The 21,448-nt window shown below is 39.3% G+C and overlaps 1 protein-coding gene across 1 annotated transcript in view; it reads right to left on the bottom strand.

The window, feature by feature from the left end:
- Positions 1 to 21,448, bottom strand: part of LOC111655938 (CUB and sushi domain-containing protein 3-like) — a 73,976-nt gene that overhangs the window by 22,349 nt on the left and 30,179 nt on the right. The window contains exons 16-20 of the mRNA XM_023407506.2: positions 19,852 to 20,037; positions 18,278 to 18,451; positions 13,096 to 13,278; positions 10,271 to 10,447; positions 4,436 to 4,618 (exon numbers count right to left, since the gene is read on the bottom strand). Of these exons, the coding sequence (XP_023263274.2) occupies positions 4,436 to 4,618; positions 10,271 to 10,447; positions 13,096 to 13,278; positions 18,278 to 18,451; positions 19,852 to 20,037 (903 nt within the window). The remainder of the gene's footprint in view (positions 1 to 4,435; positions 4,619 to 10,270; positions 10,448 to 13,095; positions 13,279 to 18,277; positions 18,452 to 19,851; positions 20,038 to 21,448) is intronic.

Raw genomic sequence — 21,448 nt, 5'->3', positions numbered from 1 at the left:
ACTTAGCAAATACATGACAAAAATATACAGGATGCAGCCGTGTGAAGGCAGTCCCTAAGGGCATTTTTGGGGCAGTACCATGAACAGAGACAAACTCACCCACTGCTTCAGTTGGCACCATTATAAGCACCTGGACTGAGCTAAGGCAGATTGGACTTGCTTTCACCTGAGTCCTAGATTTGAAATTACCTGACCACTGGACACTTCTTTGCCTATCTTCCTCGCACCTGCCTCAATTTGCTCCAAGCTTAATACTGTGCATGCTGACCTTCTCTCTCGCTAAGAGCACAGTTGCGGTCTACATCTAAACAACTCGGCGTACTGCATGCCAGAAGTCATCGTGCTGATTTTGACGCTCACGTAAGACTACAGCAGGTGATTTCACTTATTAGTTCCTGTAAGAGAGGCCAATTAATTCACCCGCTGCTGTCTTTGGCTGGATAGGAAATCAGTGTAGAATAAATGACTGAATAGTACTGTGTGGTCTTAAGAGGGTATGTGCTTTATCTTTAGTCAACCTCTGAGCTTCAAGGTTACTTGCTTCCTCATCATTTAGTTACCAATTTCCAAAGCTTGTTCCAGGCTTAAAAAACAAAATGCATTTCAACCAAATGATGACTTTGTTGAATTTGTATATATGCCAATACTTTATAATTTTCTCACATTACAGTTGGTTACAAAGGGATGTAAAGATAATAAAGTTATCTTAAAATTAAATCTAAAAAGAAAAAAGCAGGAAAAAATGACACTGCTACAGCACGCACTGGCTGGACAGTAGCATCTTGTCTTACGGAATGGATTTCAGTTCTATTTGCACAATTCAAACAGCACAGTCTCTCGACCAGCTCTTCAAAGCTAGTTTTCACACTATACTGCAGCTATAATTTAAAATGAGTGGGCTTCAAACTGCAATTTTGATTTAAGGGTTAATATAAAATAGACACAAGATGGACAACTTTCTTGCCATGTAAAGTTTAGTTACTTGTATTTTTTCTACACAAGGAATTACAGTAAATATGGAGCAAGCCACTGTGGGATATTCTCTCCAAGGTGAAACAATCTTTTGTTCTTGGTTATCAGAGGATCCAAAAAGATTTCCATACAGACTTTTTGCAGGAGTAGGAGTATAAAACATATATATATATATATATAGTACATAAAATTTAAAGGCAAAACCATACTGATGTTGCAATCTGTTTTTTAATGTTTTGTTTGATAATTTAATTTTGTTTCTCAGGTTCTCAAGGAGAAACAAATTCACTTGAAATAGTTTCTCTTTGATGTTAACGAATTAGTGAAGAGTGTCTTCAATTTGGGATTTCCATGTTGTTGCTCTAGTGCCCTAGGAAAAAAAAGACACTTCAGTCTGAATTATCTCACTAAAATGCCCAGCTGGATGCTGTAAAGTAGAAAGTTGGTTTGGGTGTGTATGTGTCTGTCACTACAGTATTTGTGTGAGAGAAACAAAGAGAGGGGGGGAAAAGACAGATGGAGGAACAATGTGTAAGTGTACGTGTGCAAGTCAGGAAATTACGCTGATTAAAGGAGTAGGCCTACTAATCCTATAAGGACTGCATCGGAAATTTCTTTGAAAAAATGAAAGAAAAAAAAAATCATAATAATAAAGGCACGGGTGGCAGGCAGAACTGAATGGGAAGCAGAGAGTGTCCCCATTTTCCTAAGTAGTTCTAAGCAGCATTAGTGCCTCTTAGCTGAACACGCCAAACCTGGGATTCAGACTGAATCCTTGCCGGGCGAGGCTTAGGATGTGTCATCAGCAGTGTGTGTATGTACACCACACACAAATGCTGTGGCTAGCACTGATGTGCATGCATTAAGTGCAAAATTATACACAGAGTCGGCACACGTAAAATCTTTCTCTCTCTTAGTCTTAAATTCCGTTCCCCCGTCTTTCCTTCTCTTGCTTCCTCCTCTCTGCCTTTACCCTCCCTCCCTGGAATATCAACTCATATCCCTGCGGCACATCAACTAAATCTATGACAAGATGACAGATGCCCCGCATCATGACAATTTCAAACAGCTCAACCTCCCTGAACCGCTGCACCTTCATCTTGAACCCAATCATGCAAAATAAAAAAAGACAACCAATCTTATTGGAAGAGGCATTGTTTTCAGTTTCAGATGCAAGAAAATAGATTTTTTTTTAGTCCATTTCCAAGACCTCTTGCTGCGTAGGCTGTCAGTGAGAGAGATGATAAAAAACTGTGATAATCAGCAAGCTGCTCTGTTCCTTATCCCAGATAGTCTTCCAAAGAGACCAGTGCAGAGGGAGCAAACAGCAAAAAGGAGAAAATAAACTATAAAACGTATGTATTTCTTCTTAAACCCCATCCACACACTGAGAAGGGGCAAAATTCATATAGAGCACCCACTTAGTAATCAAATTCCTCTCTTTTGCCTTTCTTTTATTCATTTACCCCATGAGAGAAATAAGTGCTGTAGGAAAAGTGGGAGCAGCGGAGAGAGTGAGAGGAGGCAGGAGGGATCCTGTAGCTCACTGACTAATGCATACAGGTCAGTACAAGCTGACAACAGTCAGGCAGCAGCAGCAGCAGCAGCAGTGGTGGGAGCCAGTGTGAAGGTGTGTGAGCGTCTGTGTCTATGTATGCATGAGAGAGACAGTGTAATTGAATGCCACCATGTGATTATATGCACGCATGGTGGTGTGTGTGTGTGTGTGTGTGTGTGTGTGTGTGTGCATGCGTGCGTGCGTGTGTGTGATGAGGAAGGTTAAGCTCTAGGGTTTCGCTCCTCTCCACACCACCCCCATCAAGCGTAGCAGCATCGGGGCCGAGTGCCTGAGCTGTTGCGGTAGCTGTCAAGGATTAGAGCTCGGAGGTTAGGAGCTTCACACACTTTTATACACACATGCGTGCACACATACACCCACTCTCTTTCTCAATCCATTTAAATTGCCTTGGGTAACAGTTGTGCACCCATCAATTCATCCAACAGCTTTGACATACCACGGAACAAGGCATGTTAATAATGAAACGCCCATGAAATATTACAAATCAGTGTCAGTTTGGATGTTGTAAACTTCTAGGCAAGGTCATACAGGGAGCCAGAGGAGGGTAAGTAGTGTGTGGCTTAAAACCACAGCTCCCTATGAGCTATGGAATGACAATGGCACGGACTACTTCTGTGTACATAACAGCCTCTTATACATGGAGTATAACTAGACATAAAACAGCCCTTACATAAGAAAAAAAACGATCAACAGGTTTTGTGTTTTTTTTGTCTGATAGGCTACTCATTCCCTTTCTATGAATTTGTCCATGTGTGTTTCATTCTATATAATTCTTTGACTTTCAATTACTTTTTTGTGTTTATTTCACCTTCCTTTTTTAATGTTTGTGTCTCTCAGACTGTGCCTCTTTCTCAGATTTCATTTGTCCTTTCCCATTTCTCAAGAGGCAAATACAACAGCAGCTCTGTTCGCTGTAACTGATAGAGAGCAGCCTGGGAACAGTTCCTTAGCAACAATGAGCCACCATTTGCCTCGTGGGCTTTTCCCTTTCGTGGTGTACTTTTGAACTGTTCACTGCACAAGTTAATCTACCATGCAATACTTACTTTTGGGTGTCGATGGCAGACATGCATTACATCAATGCTTCCACTCGAGCGTCATAAATCATTGAATGATGTAGTGCTGATGGGCGTACAACAACTAAGTCCTTTTGGTGGATTTTCTTACTTTGATGTTAATCAAGCCCATAGAGTGTGTAAACGTTTAGAGAGAGGAAGCCAATGATTAACTGTTGGAGTTCAATTAGAGGGATCCTTGTTGTGATGAAGAGGACTTGCTAGCCATCCATCACCAGGTGTCATAGGAACTTTTAGCCTTGGCTCTGTGCCACCACAGGTGCAAGTCTAGATGCAGGTGTGGGTGAAATCAGTGTGTCCTAGATCAAGTACTCTAAATATTTGCAATGTATCTTTTTCTGAAACCCACTTGAGCAAAGCTGTCTCTTATCTAGGAACCTGCTAAAAAATAGTACTTTGTAATGTAGAGATGTACTGAACATAATGAAGAAAAACAGATTCAAAATTGCTTGTTGTTTCTTCAGTATGTATACTTGTGTAAGCATGCATGCAAATATATGCACTTGTATATGTGAGTGTGTGTATCTGTCTCACAGACATCCAGTCTAATGTATCGTTGGCACTTCCGTTATCAGCACACTGAAGTGAACAATATGACACTATCTGACCACATGGGAAGTGCAGTGTCACCTTGTTTGCTTATCTCATTAGATCTCAGGGTGTAAGCATGTACTTTATATTGTATGTGACAGTGTGCTAGCGTGCCAAGGTTGTTAGAGCACATTCTGATGGTTATCAAGGCTGACTGACTGCAGCATGTGTACGATGCAGTGTCCGTGAGGTGGGTGCATTTGTGTATGGTGGTTACCTTGGCATGCTGGCATGGTGCCACTCCAGGTGCCATTGTTGGTGCAGGTCCTTGTGACAGTGTTGTCTCCTCGTATCATCACATATCCCGGCTGACACGCGAACGTCACGTTCTGGCCCACTGTGATGTCATCACCAAATCTAAGTCCATTTGCTGGAATACCAGGGTCGCCACAGGTGATCACTGGCATTGTCACACATAGGGAACATGAATCAGAAATCATCCTGAGTAGTGATTAAAGCATACTAAACTGCAATATGAAATATACAGTATATCAAAAATAAAACATCAATTTATAATTGGTGTATAATTAGTGTATGATGTAATTATCAATTATGCCTCTGCACGCTGAAGAAAGAGTGCTGAGAGCTTATCAAATGACCACAAGAGACTGCTTTGTCCACTAGATTTTGTATTTTCAGCCTTCTCTTGCAAAGTTGTTGGTTTCTAAATCTTGCATTTGTTCACCTATGCCATCAGAGCATAACAATGCACATATTGTTTTTGTTCATATGCTGCAGACATTCACAAAGGGTGTGGAGAGCTTGTGATGACTAGTAATTATCCTCTCAGCCTTAATAATCATCCTCTCAGGCACATATTTGTTTCAAAAGTTTTGAATAGCTGAGCCAAATATAGTTGTGCATAATGAAGATGGCTCATAAAATGTAGCATTAAAGAATCAGATAATGAACCTCGACCTACAACCCTTGATAAGCAGTTTATACGTATTACAGTGATAATTTGCTGGATAGGAGCATGTACCTGTTCCTAGTTGCCAAGCACTACAAACTATGTAACTAAAGATAATAAAGTTAGAGCTACAAGAAACATTAGAGGTTTGTCACCTAATATGTGTGGCAATTGTGTGGTGGGCATCAGTAACTCTTAATTGCTTCCTTGCTGTGTTTTACTTCTATGGTTGAAATTGTTCTGAACAGTTGCGAACTGTTTCATCACAGGCATCAGTGGCTTCACATATCGGGCACCGCTCATCCCTGGGTGTCGTCTTTTATGTGAATTTGACAGGGCATTTATTTGCTCTTACACATGATAGAACTAGGTACTTGTTGACCTCTGTGTGGTGTTGATCACTGTTCAGACTATTACAGGAGAAATCACTTTGGCTGAATTTTTAACCATGAAAACTTCAAAGTACCCCAACTGAGGACTTGATATAAAACAAACTGGGCTTGGTAACAGGATTTATGCCACGCTCCGACTTGTAAATGGACCTGTAAATAGCATTCATGTCAACATCCAAGTTGTAATTAAAGCTTGGAAAATTACTTTTTGAAAGCTCTGATAAATCTGACTTGGCACATCATAATAAAGAAATGCCTGAAAACCAAACAAACACAGATGCCTCTTGTCAGCCAGTGTCCTTCATTCAAGGTAATTAAACCCAAATTCAATAGATATAGTGTTAAACTGTTGATGATGTCCTATGTGTACAATCCATCCTATGTATGTGAATGTGGCTTTCGGGCAGGACACTGTGGCTCCATTGAAATGCCACATTATTACTGTAGTAACAATACAATTAAATCAAATTAATATCAAGTCTCTCTAAAATGTCAACTGTTCATGAAAAACAACTTTGTTTTGTTTTTTAGATTGAATGATGGGGTTTTTAGAGGGTTTTTTGCTTAATACATAGGAAAATGTATTAATTATATATATATATATATATATATATATACGTCTTTCAGAATACTCAATCAACAAATATGGGGATATAATGCTTTTCTTTGGACAGCAACGACATTTACATAATTGCCCAATCGCCACCTTTTTCTTTTTTTAAAGGCCATTGGACACCTCCATACTAAAAAGTAGCATAAATTGTGTGTAGCACAAATGTTTGTGAGGTGATTTCGCAGCAACCTGGTGTTGGCTTTGCATAATTTAATCAAGGTAACCGCAATGGATCATCATGCATAATGACTCTGTGCTTCTGTGCAGCATTAAGCATGCAAGTAATAAAAATAGCTACACAAAGATTTTCATGACTTCTATTACCAGTTATGTGAAGAAAAATTAAATATCCACAGAGGCTGAATTTTCAGCTGTTGCCATATTAGCCTATGACCAAGCATTCAAAGCATCATCACATAGCATCTGCTGTATTGTGCCCCTGAGGGACACCTGTATAGTAATAGTAATACTAATAGCAGTAAATATATTTATTTATATATTCCCTTCCTAAAATGCACCACTATGATTATAGGATCTTGAAATATTGGCTCAGTTTTGTCCCATTCAATAGTATGGCCCAGTAAAAATGATAATAGTGTTGGGGCACTCCCCTCCCCTTGAGTTGTTTGTTCAGTCTCTTCTTTTCCCTGTCCTTGGCTGTTTTTCTCGTGGCTTGATTCCTCCAAAGTAAACAGATGGCTGAATGTTGGCCCACTACATTGTCAGGTCTTAGCCTTGTAGTATCTCTGATGAATCGGTAAGTTGCCAGCCTCTATTTGATTGCTTTTTTATAGCCCTTGTTTCATCTTACAGTGCTAATTTGTGACTACTTATTACAAAATCTTTCCTGACTTGTTCACCTTAATGTAAGAAGCCAGTTTGATGCATATGGCTGTCCCTGCAAACGCCTCCTCCCTTAAATTCATTTCTGTTTGTTTATTTTCTGTTGCAGCCAAGGACTTCAACACTTGGACACATTTATCATCGCTGGGTGAGACTAACTTTGTATTCTGACAGGATACATATGAGAGCTGCTAATTCTGAGTACAGAGAAGAAGCTGGGTCTTCTGGCAGTATGTTCTTGGTTGCTCCAATAATAATAAATAATATAAATAATTAATTGAATCCTAGAAACATCTATTTCTAAAATGAACACAAAACTATGACACTGAAAGGTAAAAAGACTGAAACTTATTTTGTTTACATGCATGGCAAATAGCCTCAACCTGAAGTCATGAAATGTTTCTCTGTGTGACATTTTTGATTTGAATTTTCCAACTGAAAAAAATCTGGTAAACTGGCCAAATCTTCTCAATTACTCACTGAATTAGTCTGTTGACATGCTAACATGCTAACAATGACAACTCAACTAATGTCTAATTACAAACGCAACAAGATGCTGGTGTTAAGCAGGTATAATGTTTACTATATTCATCTTCTTAGTTGTGCAAATTTAGCATGCTAAACATTTCTAAATTATTAATCCTAATACTTTTAATGGGCACATGCATATTTTATGAAAGGCCTAACTAGACATAAAGGTGTAATAACAATGGAATCTACCAGATAATTCATGACCAATAACTGCCTCACGTTTTTTTGGTTGCTTTGTTTCTGGTGTTGGAGTCAGAGTATCTTTAATTATTATGATGATCTGTAGCCAAATATATGCTCAGTATATGTGTATGCGCATTTTTGTTTGGCTGTACATAAGTGTTTGTGTTTCAATTCATTTTGAATCTTAGCCACCAAAATTACTCTGAAACACATTAGCCTGAATTAAGCATATGTCTCTCCAAACACGAGCCAGAAGCAGCTGGCATGAATAAGAGACAGCTGATAAAATTTCAATTTGGATCAACTGAAAACCTGAGAGTATGGAAAAGTGGTCTTACTAGAAAAGAGAAAATAAAAGCATGTCAGCACATAAATACAAATGTTTACATGTGCCTGTCTATCTGTAGAAGTGAAAAATCCAGTCATTCAGTACAATGTGGAAAAGCCGCAGGCTATTGACTTCAACAACTCAACTCAGCAGTACGGCTTTTTCATTCAGTACATTTACTTGCACCCAAGAAAACTGGGAGAAATCAAGTTAAAGCAGGAAATCGGAGAAGGAGTTTTTACACGCACTGCAATAACCTGCTTCCAGTAAAACCTTTACTTAAATGCAGTTAGTCAGCTAACAGGTCTCTCTTTATCCCTTATTCTATGATATTTTTAAACCTTGCTTAAGTATTGCAGGCATGTTAGTGACATATGACACTGTATCATGAACAGTTTTTTCCCTTATTTTTGTCACTGGAAGTCTCACAGCTCAACCAGAGATCAGGCTCTATAGTGTGCAACGGACTGAGACTTATTTCAGTTTCAGTTGTAGTCAGACTTCCATTATTTTGTATTAAAGGACTCCACTATGATTAGGGATACTGTGTTGCTGATGAAAATGATGTTTAAGAAACAGGCTTCTGCAGAAAACTGTCTATAACAGGGTGAGCTCTAAATCTGCAAAAAGACATTTTGCTCTGATGTCTTCATTTAATCATATCCCCTTATGCTACATCCACAAGGAGAAACCAACACCACTGTGTTGGCATTTAAACTAGGGGAGAGAGGAGAGGAATGGAGAGTGCAATAAATACAGGATCACGGCATGTTACAAAGCAAATAGTCTGCCTGAATAATCAGTGTTTACTGTTTATTTCATATCAAGTGCTTTATGGCTTTACTTCACACTACACTGAGCAACTCTCGTTTCTAATGCACTTCAGCTAATTCCCTAATTCCTTGTAATGCTTTATAAATTTCATTTATCAAACATTGAGTGTGAAGAAAAAAATGAAAGAGCAACTTTTCTTACTCACCTTGAGAATGTTGTGCGACTTTGATCTGCTAACCTACATGATCGATTACCCATGAACCGTGAAAATGATTGCCTCCTTAATGAAGGCACACTGAGCCAATCTTGGCATCTTAAGTGTTGATGTCCCTGATCTGACCACTAAAAATTTAACGTGAAGTGATAGCATACAGGAGGATAGCAATGATAAGTTTGGTGAAAAGTGGGCTTCAAAGTGGGGAAAAAGACGCAAGAAGGCTATTCTGCCTTTCTGCATGTTTGATCATTATTATTCAATGCAATTTTCAATCTTTCTCTCCTCCTTCCTCCCTGTGTATCTCTCCTGAGACTCATTTCCTTCCAAAATTGAAAATTATGCCCATACCATTTATCTTTTGTTGTGATTCAATAACAGAAGAGAGAATATGGTGATTTTCAGAGAGAAGAACAATGTGTAATTTTGTTTGATAGTCGTCCGGGTGCAAATTGAATATAGATTGGCATACTTCTTAATTACTGCAAGGCTCATTTGCTGAGTTCTAGACAATAAATACCTGCATGACAGTTCTGATGCTTTGCAGGGAAAAGATGGCTCAAAGAGATTTATGTGCCATTTGAAATCTGATACCCTATTTTAGCACCACAGTTGATCACTCAGAGCGCCTCCTTTTGGCAGAAATAGAGAGTAAAAATATCTTCACTCCTCCGTCAAAAATCTTTTCAGAGGTGTTTATCTGCTTTTCAGTATTAGTTATATGTTGAATGTGTTCATATGACATAATACAGAAAAGAACAATGAGTGATTTACTGTACAAACACAATTACACCTAGTGTGGCTGATATGTGTGGCCATGTGTAATGTGTAATTGGTCAGTAGTGACTCACTACCAGGATAACGCTTCATTTTGGATGCACCCATGACACCCACGGGAGTGCCCAGTCATCTTCGTCCTATTTTTTACATGTTTGTTTGTTCTATTTCTAAAAGTGATGATAATGAATTCAGTGGCTGCCAATGTGGGTGTAAGTGTGACTGAGATAAATGTGATCAACTAAGATCCAGTGAATTTTGAACTGTTGTGTTTCTCTGTTCAAAGCACTGTTATTGGCTACTGTACACATCTCATTGGTCAGACATCGATCGCTTCACAATTTTCTATGACAGTGAGTAGACAATGCATTGCTCTTTATTTTATTTGCATAACACTGTTCAGCAGAATGGCTATTTAAGTGTATTCCGCTAGACTGAGATCCACGTCTCCAACCTCCTTTCATGTTTGTGTGCATATGAAACTCACTTGTGCAGTTTGGAGCTATGCCAGACCACGTGCCATTTGCCAGACACTGGCGTGTGGGCGAGCCAGTGAGAAAATAGCCCTCCACACAAGAATACACAATGGAGTGGGAGAAGGTTGTACCATCCACACGGGAAATACTGCCATGAGCAGGTGTACCTGGATTCCCACACTGTACCGCTGGAAAATGGCAGAGAAAAGAGAGGAGGTGAAGGTCAGAGGTGTAAAATAGTAATGGATTTTCTATTTTCCATATCAGTGATTCACAATCTGAGGGCTGGAAGCCCCTGAGGTGGCAGCAAGATGACTTCTCAAGGTCTCAAGGTGATTAACAGGTTTTGAAAAATATATTCCCAACATATTACGTGAATAGTAATATTTATTTATGAAATAATTGCCGTTTTACTTTTGACCCAGTGAATATTTGTAGTTTCTTGATTCAGTGTGATTAGCAGTCAGGTGGAACAGTCTGAAAAGGGCAGATAGAAAATGTTGGCTTGTGTTAGAGTTCCCCATTATGTGTGTGTGCCTCACATCACAGCATGAGAATAAACATTGTTTTTCTTTTCAAGAATCCTGAACAAAACCAGTAAAGAACCACTAATCTATACAGCATCACAGCTTTATTAAGAGAAGCTAATGAGCAGAGCTGGTGCATTACTCCACAAATCCCCATCACACTGTTGATGAGTCATCAGTAAATAAAGTGCAGTTCCCGTAGTACATCCATGTTAATGACATTTAGTGCTGGCTTAAAACAAGAAGAGGATCGTGGGAGTAATGTGAAATTTTCAAGCTGAGGTCTAAGGACTCTGGGCTCAATTTTGACAATAACAGAACTTTTAATTTACAAATCTTAAAAATAAGTACTAATTAAATTGTACAGACTTATTACTCTATGATTTTGAATATCTTTGCAGGTGATATGGTGAATTGTCACTCCTTACAATTTAAGGCACAAATTTAACTCAAACATGAGGCTGAATTTCATGCAAAGTGTTACTTAGATGTTAGACATTCAATCCCTGGAGAGGAAGCCCTGAAGGATTGGGCCTTTTACACTGAGATGTCCTTTCCAGAATATTGCAACCAAAACGTATCCCTGAAGAGGGAAAAGGACAGAATTTGTTTCATGTGCTTTTCTTCTGCTCCAAATCATGTCTAATTATGAAGCTGGTTTGCTCTCTCAATCACCTAATTGCCTGGAAAATCTGAAATAGTGATTCTTGTTGGAGACAGACGTGCGGTAGGTGTGGTGGCGATTTCTCAATTACCACATGTGCATGTGCATGCGCACGCGCACGCACACGCATGCACACACACACACACACACACACACACACACACACACACACACATATTTCATTCAGGTGCAAATGCATCAATCAGGCACATACCCAAACATACCAGGTGCCGATATGCTCACATTACTGTACCATAAAAACACACACATGAGCACATATACACATAAGCCAAAAATAAAGTAAAGTAGCCTTTTTGGCTTCCTCTCTGAATAATTCAAGACAGACATGATGAGAGAAACAGACAAAACAGACCTTGGTGGTATTGTGAGATGGATATTAAGCTGAATATCCACAGTCACTGTTTTCAAGAGACTGTAAAAGGTTTTGGATAACGGATGGATGGGCTTTAACATTAGACAGGGCTTTAGATCACAGACAGACAGCAACGAAACTCGTTCAGGCTCCAGTGAATTCCTGCCCCCTCCCTCCTGAGGTGGAAGGGTGGCTAAAACAATCTTTAAATCAAGAGTTCAGTGGAGAGATGGAGAGATAAAAGGGTAGTGGAAGAGAGATGTGGTACAAAAGGAGAGGAGGGAAGAAAAGGTAGAGCAACAAAGAGGCTGAGACACAAAGGAGGGACAGAGGGAGGAGTGGACAGGGACGGAAAGGCAGCCAGACAACAAGATTAAGACAGAAAGAAATCAGGGGAGAAGCAAGAGGAAAAAGCTGGCATCAGGGGAAATGAAGGATATAGAAAAAGAGAAAGAAAAAAGGAGGAACAAGAGAGATGGAATGCAAGGCAGATACAGAGAATAATTCAGAGGGCCTGTGCATTGGTCTATCATATTAAAAATGACACTGGCGCTGTGCCAAGCTGGCGGACAATAAGTAGAGGAGAGCAGAAGCAGTCAAACATGTGCCTCAATATCTGGTTGACCCCTGGGGGTAATTTATGCAAGATGTAGAGCTGGCGTTCTGTGAACTAATATCTTCAAAATCCACAATCATTCATTTATCACAATCCAAAAAGAACTTGGCTTTAGGTGTCTAGAATTAATGAATTTCTTGGTTGCAATCTGGAAGCTAGTCACAGTACCATGTGCTGGCAGAAAAATACCAGACTGCAGCAGAGAGATACTTATCCATCTGGTGCAGTACTGTGTTTGTGAGCTATTCCAGTTATTTGTGTGTGTAGGTGTGGATGCACATTGCTGTGTACATTGTATGCACATCCATGCTTGCATGCAGCCCATTTATCTCATATTATGACTCGTTATTGTTAGAAAAAGTTTTGGTACCATACCAAGACAATGTGTTTTTGGCAACATATTTTGAGGGGTAAACACACAAATTTAACAAAATAAGACAAAGTTATCAGTTTGTGTAAACAAGACCTGACAAAGCCTCCAGTGCCACTACACAAAAAGTATTACCAAACCACACATTTCTTTGTGTTACCGTATGCATATACATTCAATGTGTATGTGTGTTAAGAAATGTGTGTGTGTCCTTTCTGTATGACTCTTATGCTCTCCAACTGTTTCATTCATAACATCACAGAGACATTTTTAAAATTTCCCCTACGTTTGCAGAACGGCTGTCTGCCTGACCAGGTCCCATTTGGGAAGCAGATCCTCTCTGCCGAGCCGTACAGCGTATGTCCCACTGCGCATGTGAAGCGCACCTTGCTGCGCACTTTGAAGTTTCCCGCCTCCCTGCTGGCATGGGCAGGTGTGCCAGGATCCCCACAGGTGCCCGTTGTGTCGCCTGCAATTGGAGGATAACCGCACAAGCAACGAAAAGCAATGAAAACAAGAAAGTGAACATGGCATCCACTTTAACTATCTATGTGTATGTTCACAGATGGGCCCTTTTAAGTTGGGATGGCAGTGAATTACAACATGGTGTTCGTCTGTGTCAAGCTGAGGGACAATACAGAGAGGGCTGAGGCTCAAACTGTACATCTTTTGAATCCTCCAGGACGCATCTATAAAATGTGCAATGCACCAATGAGCAGTTGTCACCACGCCAACAACCTGAAGGACCAATACCTTTCACTGCTTTGACACCAGGAGCTTTCTGTCCATAAAAACAGTGGGGCCAGCATTAAAAGGCAACCAGCTGTGATTATGAGAAATGATCAATATAGTTTGACCTCTGAAGCTAAATGCATTTTCATTACCCTGAATTATCTCTCCTGTCTTTTGTTCTGTGGAGGAACATACAGTACTTTCAGTGTCTTTCATCTCTATGAATTAACTCAAAAAAGAAGATGCTGTGTCTCTTGTTAATTCTCTTTTCATGTCCCCATTAGGGCAGTCTCCAGTGGGTGAAAAAAAATGGGACATGTTCTCTATCTAAGCCATAGGAAATCAGAGAGAGATGACAAGTATGGAGTCAGGGTGGTGCCACGACTACTGAACATTTTATGTTGTAATGAACAGCGAGCCAAGCTGAGTGGTATGTGAGTCATGATGGAGTCTAGGGGGGTGGGGTTTTTAGTTTTGTATTCACTTGGGACATCCTCAGAGCAAAGGAAAAAAAAAAAAAAGCATATTAACACACAACACCAACCACCACTTCAACTGCTGCTGCTTCCGTTCTCCCATGGAAAAAGCAAAATGTTTGGCTTCGGAAAGCAGAGTGTCAGAGAGAGAGAGAGAGAGAGAGACACAAAGAGAGAGACAGACAGATAGACAGACACAGATAGATATATAGATAGATAGTTATCTAATCTGCTGCTGTTCCCGTCTATATAGTTCAGTACATGTTGTCTCTTTGTAAAGGATCTGTTTTTTATTGGCTTTCAGATTCTGTTCCTTGAGCTGTGCACACACACTGTGCATCATTCTCTGTATGTTGGCTCCTGGTCTCCGTCTACAGAGCAGCAAATAGCTGCAGTAATACTGGACTTGTTGACAAAGCCTTACTGCACAAACACCAAGCTCATATCTTCGACACACATTCCGCTGCTCACATGTGCACAAACTGGATTTGTCAGGTCAAAGGCTCACAGCTGGAGACGAGAAGTTTGTGTGTGGCTGTGGTTAACTATGATTGTGTGTGCATATGTGTGTGACGTTACCTACCTTGGTACTGCATATACTGTATGTGTGTGTCTGTAAGAGAGTGCACTTCATGCATGTGAGTGTTTATGCGTCTTCCTGTCTTCCTGTGCATGTACTTGCAATAGCCTCGTCTTTGCAAGTGCGTGTTAAGTAAGCATATTTATTTGTTGCCTGTTTGTGTGTTTGTCCACTTCTGCGTGCATGTATGTGTGTGTATGTCTCACAGCAGCTGTCAGTGCTTCATTAGTCTCCTTCAGTTAGGTGAGGCAGCCTGGCTCGGCATGCACTGTGACAGCTATAATCTCACTAATTGGGATGGTAGTGGATTTGGTTTGAATCTGAGTTAATGTCCGTTCACCAGGCTGCCTTTGTGAGGAAATAATAAGGCCTTCAACTCAGCCATGCAACAGATGAGGACAAAAGGGGAATGGCTTGGCAAGCAGTTTTAAGCCCCGTCTTACTAATTAACAAGGGAGGACAGATGAGAGGAAGGATAGATGCATGGATGGATGCATAGCTGAGAACTGTTGCTGATGCTGGGCTAGATTTCTAAGGAATTCATAGCACAAATTATTTTGTTGCTATTGGTGATGAAACATTTTGGGAATTATAATGTGCCATTTTAATAATTTTTTACTCCTACAGATAAAGCTGTCTATAGACTACTGTAGACTACTGTATAATATACAGTACTTCCACTGAAAAGCATCAAAGAGAAGTGATGGGACATCACACAGGGAAATTTCAAAAAAAGAAAGAACATTTAAACATAAATTAACACTTTCCAGATAGTTAATTTTTCTTTCTAACGCTTCAGTTGTAATTGTGTCACTACATCACAAGTTTTTGCTAATGTACCTGTGAAAACTATGTGCTAAAATGATGATGATAAAATGATGACTTGTTCATCATTAAGAGGCTTGATGATCTACAAAGGTTTTCCATTGACTCCATTTTGAGTTGCTGATTTCCTAGTTAATTAGAAGCACTGGCACAGTATAATCCTGTGTGACAACATGAGGACGAGACATTAACAGTTTAATTACCATTATCTATAAATAACATCAATATCAACAGTGTCATAATCGTATTGCAGATGTCACGATTTTCTAAAAACCTGTTCTTCTACTTTGTTTCTTCTAAGTATGTAAAAATTCATAAATTGTTAGTTACATGGTTCCAAAAGGTAAAAAGGTGTCATTAATTCCCTTTTAGTTAAAAAAAACAAAAAACAACTGCATATATTTGTCTAGTACTATGTGTTATAGAAGGATTTTTATATCATTAAAAGCTGATTAAGTAACACTTTTGTAATCTGAATACATGTATCAAAATTCATATCATCTGCTATAGCTCACCTCAGCACATCCTTTTTCTTTATCTTGGTGAGTCACAGCATCATTTATTGTGATTAAATCCTCTGGTCACTGACCCAGCACTCGTATTCTGCTGCTTAAATTCCTCCAGAGGGGCTCACTCTCTAAACAGCACTTGCTCTTCGACAATTTAAATGCTTGGGAACAGATTTGTGTTGGTTTTACTTATCTCACTTTTAAAGTGATAGGTGGATGCTGATTAGATTTTGGACAAGTTAAATTAAATGGACTGAATCTAGCCTGGTATTAAATGTTTTTTTTTCCAAGATTAAAGCAGAGTATATTAGCTGTAGTCCTTCAGACAAACAAGACGCAGCAGAGCTGATATTGGTGGTACACGGCTCAGAGTGAGTGATAAAATAAAATATAATACAAAATTGCAAATTATCAATTTCAAAGAGGCCCATTTGTCATAACAGCAGGGTGCTGCTCAAATCATCTCAATAAAAGATGCCAAATTGCCTCAAAAGACTAGGTGATAAATAAGAAAAAAATATCTCTCTATGCCTTTTTGTCATTTTTATTAAAGCAAAAGCATTAAAAGTACGACTATAATTCTGGGCCTAAAAACAACTATTAAGCGAATCATCAGTAGATAATTATGAAGGCTCATCAAAAACAACAACAGACCTCACCATGCCTCAAAGTCTGTTTCGTAAAACAGAGCAAGAAACCATGTGCTCTCCTCACTATCCTAGGAGTCTAGCTTTCTTACTGCCTCACTATTTTCCAACTGTCTGAGTAAATACAAAATATTGAAGGTGAGTAGAGAGTTTGCACTCTCATTTAAAAAAGAAGAAAAAAAAAAACAGTCATACAAGTCTGCTTACAAACATTACTTCTGGGTCAGGGATTTGAACAAACCAAGTGAACACTCAGTAAAGAGAATCCACTTAAATGGTCAGGAATGTTTAAATGTGATGGGAGGGAAGTGCACGGAGGGGATTAGGGGAAAAGTTTGTAGTTCTGCAGACATACACTATAAGATGCACTTTTGTCTTCAGATTTTCAGAAAACATCAACAGGAGAGTCCACAGCTAAATGTACTGAGCACAAGACATAAAAAGTTCTGTTAAAACCTTTGTTTCCCAGAGTTTGCATTTAGGCTGTGTCAGGGCTGATATCTCTCACTTGATTGATCATTTCAAGCAGGAATCAACATTTGCTTCTACACATTCTTCAGCTGAGACGTGAAGTCATAACTTCCTATCTCTGAGTCGAAAAAGAATCATGAGTAAAGCGTTATTTTTTGGGTTATTTGGCGCTGGTCCACAATTCATCAGCCCAACTGCCAGACAAACCACAAGAGCACCTGCTCTAAAAGTGAATTGCTGAAACTGCTTTGAGTAGACGGGGAATTTGAGGACAATAATGGTCAATTATTTTGGAACACAGGAACCATTAAAAAAATCCTGCTAGAGTTCCACAGGACTCTCATTTGAGTGAAAAAAAAATTGGCTCAGTTGGCTGATTACTATCCTGTGGAGTGTTTTCTCTGAACTTCACACAGGCCCTAACCAAATATCTCATTAATGCCAGGACTCCCAGGTACTACACCACTGTGGTGCTGTATTCATATTGTGGCTGTGTTTTGAGTATTCTGCTGACAATTTCGGTCTTACCTCCGGTGTTATTCAGCCATGTAGACAGCTTTCGTTTAGTATGCCTAGGTTTTGAGATATTTTTTTTTTGTATTTCTGGAATGCTAATACAATGAAGTTTTGTTTGTTTTGCATACAGTACTGAGAAATGTAAACATCATCAACTTGTCTCTCCAGAAACTGTGTCCTTTATAATCTACAGACATTGCTGTGAACCGTTTGCATTGGACCTACTTGCTAGCAAACAAATAGTCCTCAAACTGTTGGCAGTGTCTCAGTGTGACACTGAATGTTTGGAGATTGTTTCTGGGAAAAAAAAAAAAAGATGTAGCTTGGGGATTTCTTTTTTTGTGGGTGGTGGCAGTAATCACAGAGATATCACACAGATACCTGACAACCTGAGCAAATAAAACAAACTGTGTGTGTTGCTAGATACCACTGCAGGTAAAAGAGATGTTTTGTTTATGTTTTCTGTGTTTTGTGATTTAGGTGACCAAACATTGAAACACAACTCCTTCTATTCATTTAGAGAGCATCTCCAAGGACGCACGGGCTGAGTTCAAATGAAAGGATGCTCCACAAATCAAACAGCTACTCGTCCCTAATATGATACTGACATGACTGTCGTGAGGGAGGGTGAAAGAGAGAGACTTATGTTTCATAGTGTGAAAGTGTGCGGGCATGCTTGTGTATGCATGACTAAATGTATGTATTTGTGTACCTGAGCAGTGGGGCAGTGGACCACTCCAGTGACCATTTAGTTGACAGGTGAGTGATGAGTCTCCTATGAGCTGGCGGTCTCCAGAGCAGGAGTAGCGCACCGTGGAGCCAAAGGTAAACTTCTCTCCGCTCATCACTCCGTGGGGAGGTGCTCCTGGGCGGCCGCAGTCCACCTCTGCATGACAGAGAGTGAGGAGAGGAAATAAGATTATCAGTGGATGAATGAATAGATGGATGGATGGATTAGTGTTGCATGCCTCAACACACTTGATAAAATCACATCTCACACTGCTATTGGTGCTGCTGGGACAGCACATTGTTTTCTATTGTTAGATAAATGGCTTTATGGAAGAAAAATATTTTTATTATTTATCATATCAGTACAACATTCAGTGAATACTAAAGGTATATAGAGTATATCAGTGTGAGTTTGCAAAAAATGAGAGAAGCCCTTTTAAAATCAGCAACCAGTCCAGTATCATGCTGATCTACACTGCTGTCAACTTTGACCGAACCTATGTGTTGCAGAGAAGCTTGTGTTGAAAGACAGAGCAAGCTGAGTATATTAACATGCCTTATTTAAACAGATATCAGGTTGCTTCCTCAGAACCGCATCATTGTCACAATCTGTTCTCATGAAAAGACGATTAGATGTTACATTGTATATAACCTTAAATTAAATGCTAATTGTTTTCGGGACTCAAATATAATTTGGTACATTACTCTGTCTCTGCTATTTTATTATTCTTTTGACCTTTATGTATGTTTGTGGGAACTGTCATTTAATCAGCTCATATTGCAAAATAAGTTTCTGTGATTTTACAAAGCCAATTTCGTCAAGTGTCAGCGATACCGGGAGCCGTGAATAAACATTCAAGACAGACACTCCTGTGTATCTCTTTAATTACTGTTCCATTTTGATAAAATAAATGATGTGCGTCATCTCTCTACCATGAAATGAAGCGCTTTCGGAGCCTGTGTGCAAAGTGTAGAGGTTTACTTTAGATGATTTCTCTGGAAATAGGTCATTACTGTTGGCAGCCTCATACAAAAGCAGAGTGTACAATGAGCCAGGTGTTCGAGAGCAACATTACAACCTCACATAACCCCTACAGTTCATGGATGGTTGTTGTTATAATTTGAGCACTTAGTTCAGAGGGAACATTAGCTATAGCCTGAACAACTGGTCCTATGACAGTTTCCCCCATTTCTCAATTAGGCAGTGTGCAACCATAAGCCATAACCATAAGCCACTGGGGCACCGAACATTACACAGATGCTCCCAGTCACGGCATTCAGCAACTTGTACCATAAAAACTCTAGAAGCAAATGGGAATGCAAACAACGTTGTGGACACTCAATCAAGAGTGAAACTTTCTCCTAATTTGCCTTTCATTTTAAGTGTATTAATTCATTAAAATCTGTGGAGAACACACCAGTTACAAAGAAAGTGGATAAACTAATGCACTGAACAGTGGACAGGCATAGACAATTAAACAGCATGAATTGTAAGGAGACTAGTTATCAATTTTCAGTTGATTTATGGTCAATGTAACAAGAAGGAAGCCCCTGTACCGATGCATTCTGGCAGAGGTTTGTCCCAGTGGCCAACTGGCTGGCATGTGAGCACCGATGAGCCGAACAGGTAATATCCAGGGTTGCAGTCGTAGAAGACCACACTGCCGAATGTGAAGTTACCGTGCTCAATCTTACTCTCCCGGATAGAGTTGACGGGGATACCTGGATCTGTACAATTTACCACTGTATGAAAAAGAAAAGAAAAACACAGTTATGTCATCATGACTTATTCAGTTAGTTTAATCATAATGGGAAAATGCAGACAGCAGAGTACTGACAGTAGTCCTATTAATTTTTATTGCTGCAAGGATATTTCAAGCAAGACAGATGTTTTCAATGTAATTTTAGGCAAATTACTGTTGGGATACCATAGTTGAATGTTGAAAAGAGGCCTTTTACCCTTTCATAGTATTCCTGTTGCACTGAGTGCAGTCTTATGTCTATCTATGGATTCAGTATTGTATTTATAGTATATGCTCCTTATGATAAGGGTGCTGTGATATTGTAATAATGGGTAACAGAACTGTTCCTGGCAACTTTTCAAATTAAATCTGTTTATTGCGTTTTTTTGTGGTAATGTAAATGAATTATTGATGTACATAACAGGATAGTAATTTTTTACTCAAAGTCAAAGTGAATATTCAAATTCTTGGCAGGATTTCCAAATCCATCTCTGAGAAGATTTTTATAGTCTACATCATGCCAATGAATAGCAGGCAATGAACTACAGCATATATTGATTCTTATATAGACTATGATATTATACATATAGTATTGTATAGTTACTACGTTGTAAAGTATTTGTCATAATACTTACATCATTTATGTGTGATGGGTTTTCTATAATTGCCTTTGCCTACATTAAGTCAACTGTAGTCATGTAAACTGTATGTACCAAGTGAACAGTATCTGAGCAAGTTGTATTTTTTCAAAAACAATTTGACTTCAACATGGCACGGAGTAAATAACAAGACACCACTTAACAATCATGTGGCAATCTGCCTCATTAAACTCCACCAGTATCATTTCTGGGTATCTGACTTCTCTTTCCTGGAAGCTGTACGGTCTTTTCTTTTGGTTGAAGCGTCATTTGCATAAATGCAATCTGTCAACATGTTCACTTGTGAGTTAATAATAGAAGTGCTGATATGACCTGATCAGTGGCTTCTTCTGTTTGTTCTACAAACAGTGAGACAAGTGAGTCCAGGCTATATTTAACCACTGTCAATAATAATAGCACATCGGGCTCCTCCTACTGAAAACAAAAGGCACATCTATTGTCACAAATTCCCAAGCATCCATTTCAGAAGCAGCTGAATGCTTCAAAACCAGACTGCTGACAAGGTGCTTCAGACAGCTGAAAGTAGGTGAGGGTGACGTTAAGTTCAGAGCAACATCAAATTAAATCAATAATGTAAATGTGCAACAAAGCTGGCTTAATGTGAGAAAATGTTAGTTGGAACAAACAGATATATTTTGACGTGAGTCATGACAGTTTAATATGATTTTACTCTTTTGATCTTTTACCAGGTCTGTCTCTACGGTGCTATTCACAGTAATGAAATTGTGTCTTTACATCTGACTGCCAACAAAA

The sequence above is a fragment of the Seriola lalandi genome, unplaced genomic scaffold, assembly GCF_002814215.2.
Source record: "Seriola lalandi dorsalis isolate HSWRI2012SDOR001 ecotype SW California unplaced genomic scaffold, Sedor1 jcf7180002054336, whole genome shotgun sequence".
Taxonomy (NCBI): Eukaryota; Metazoa; Chordata; class Actinopteri; order Carangiformes; family Carangidae; genus Seriola; species Seriola lalandi.
This window is presented reverse-complemented; position numbering and strand designations above follow the sequence as displayed.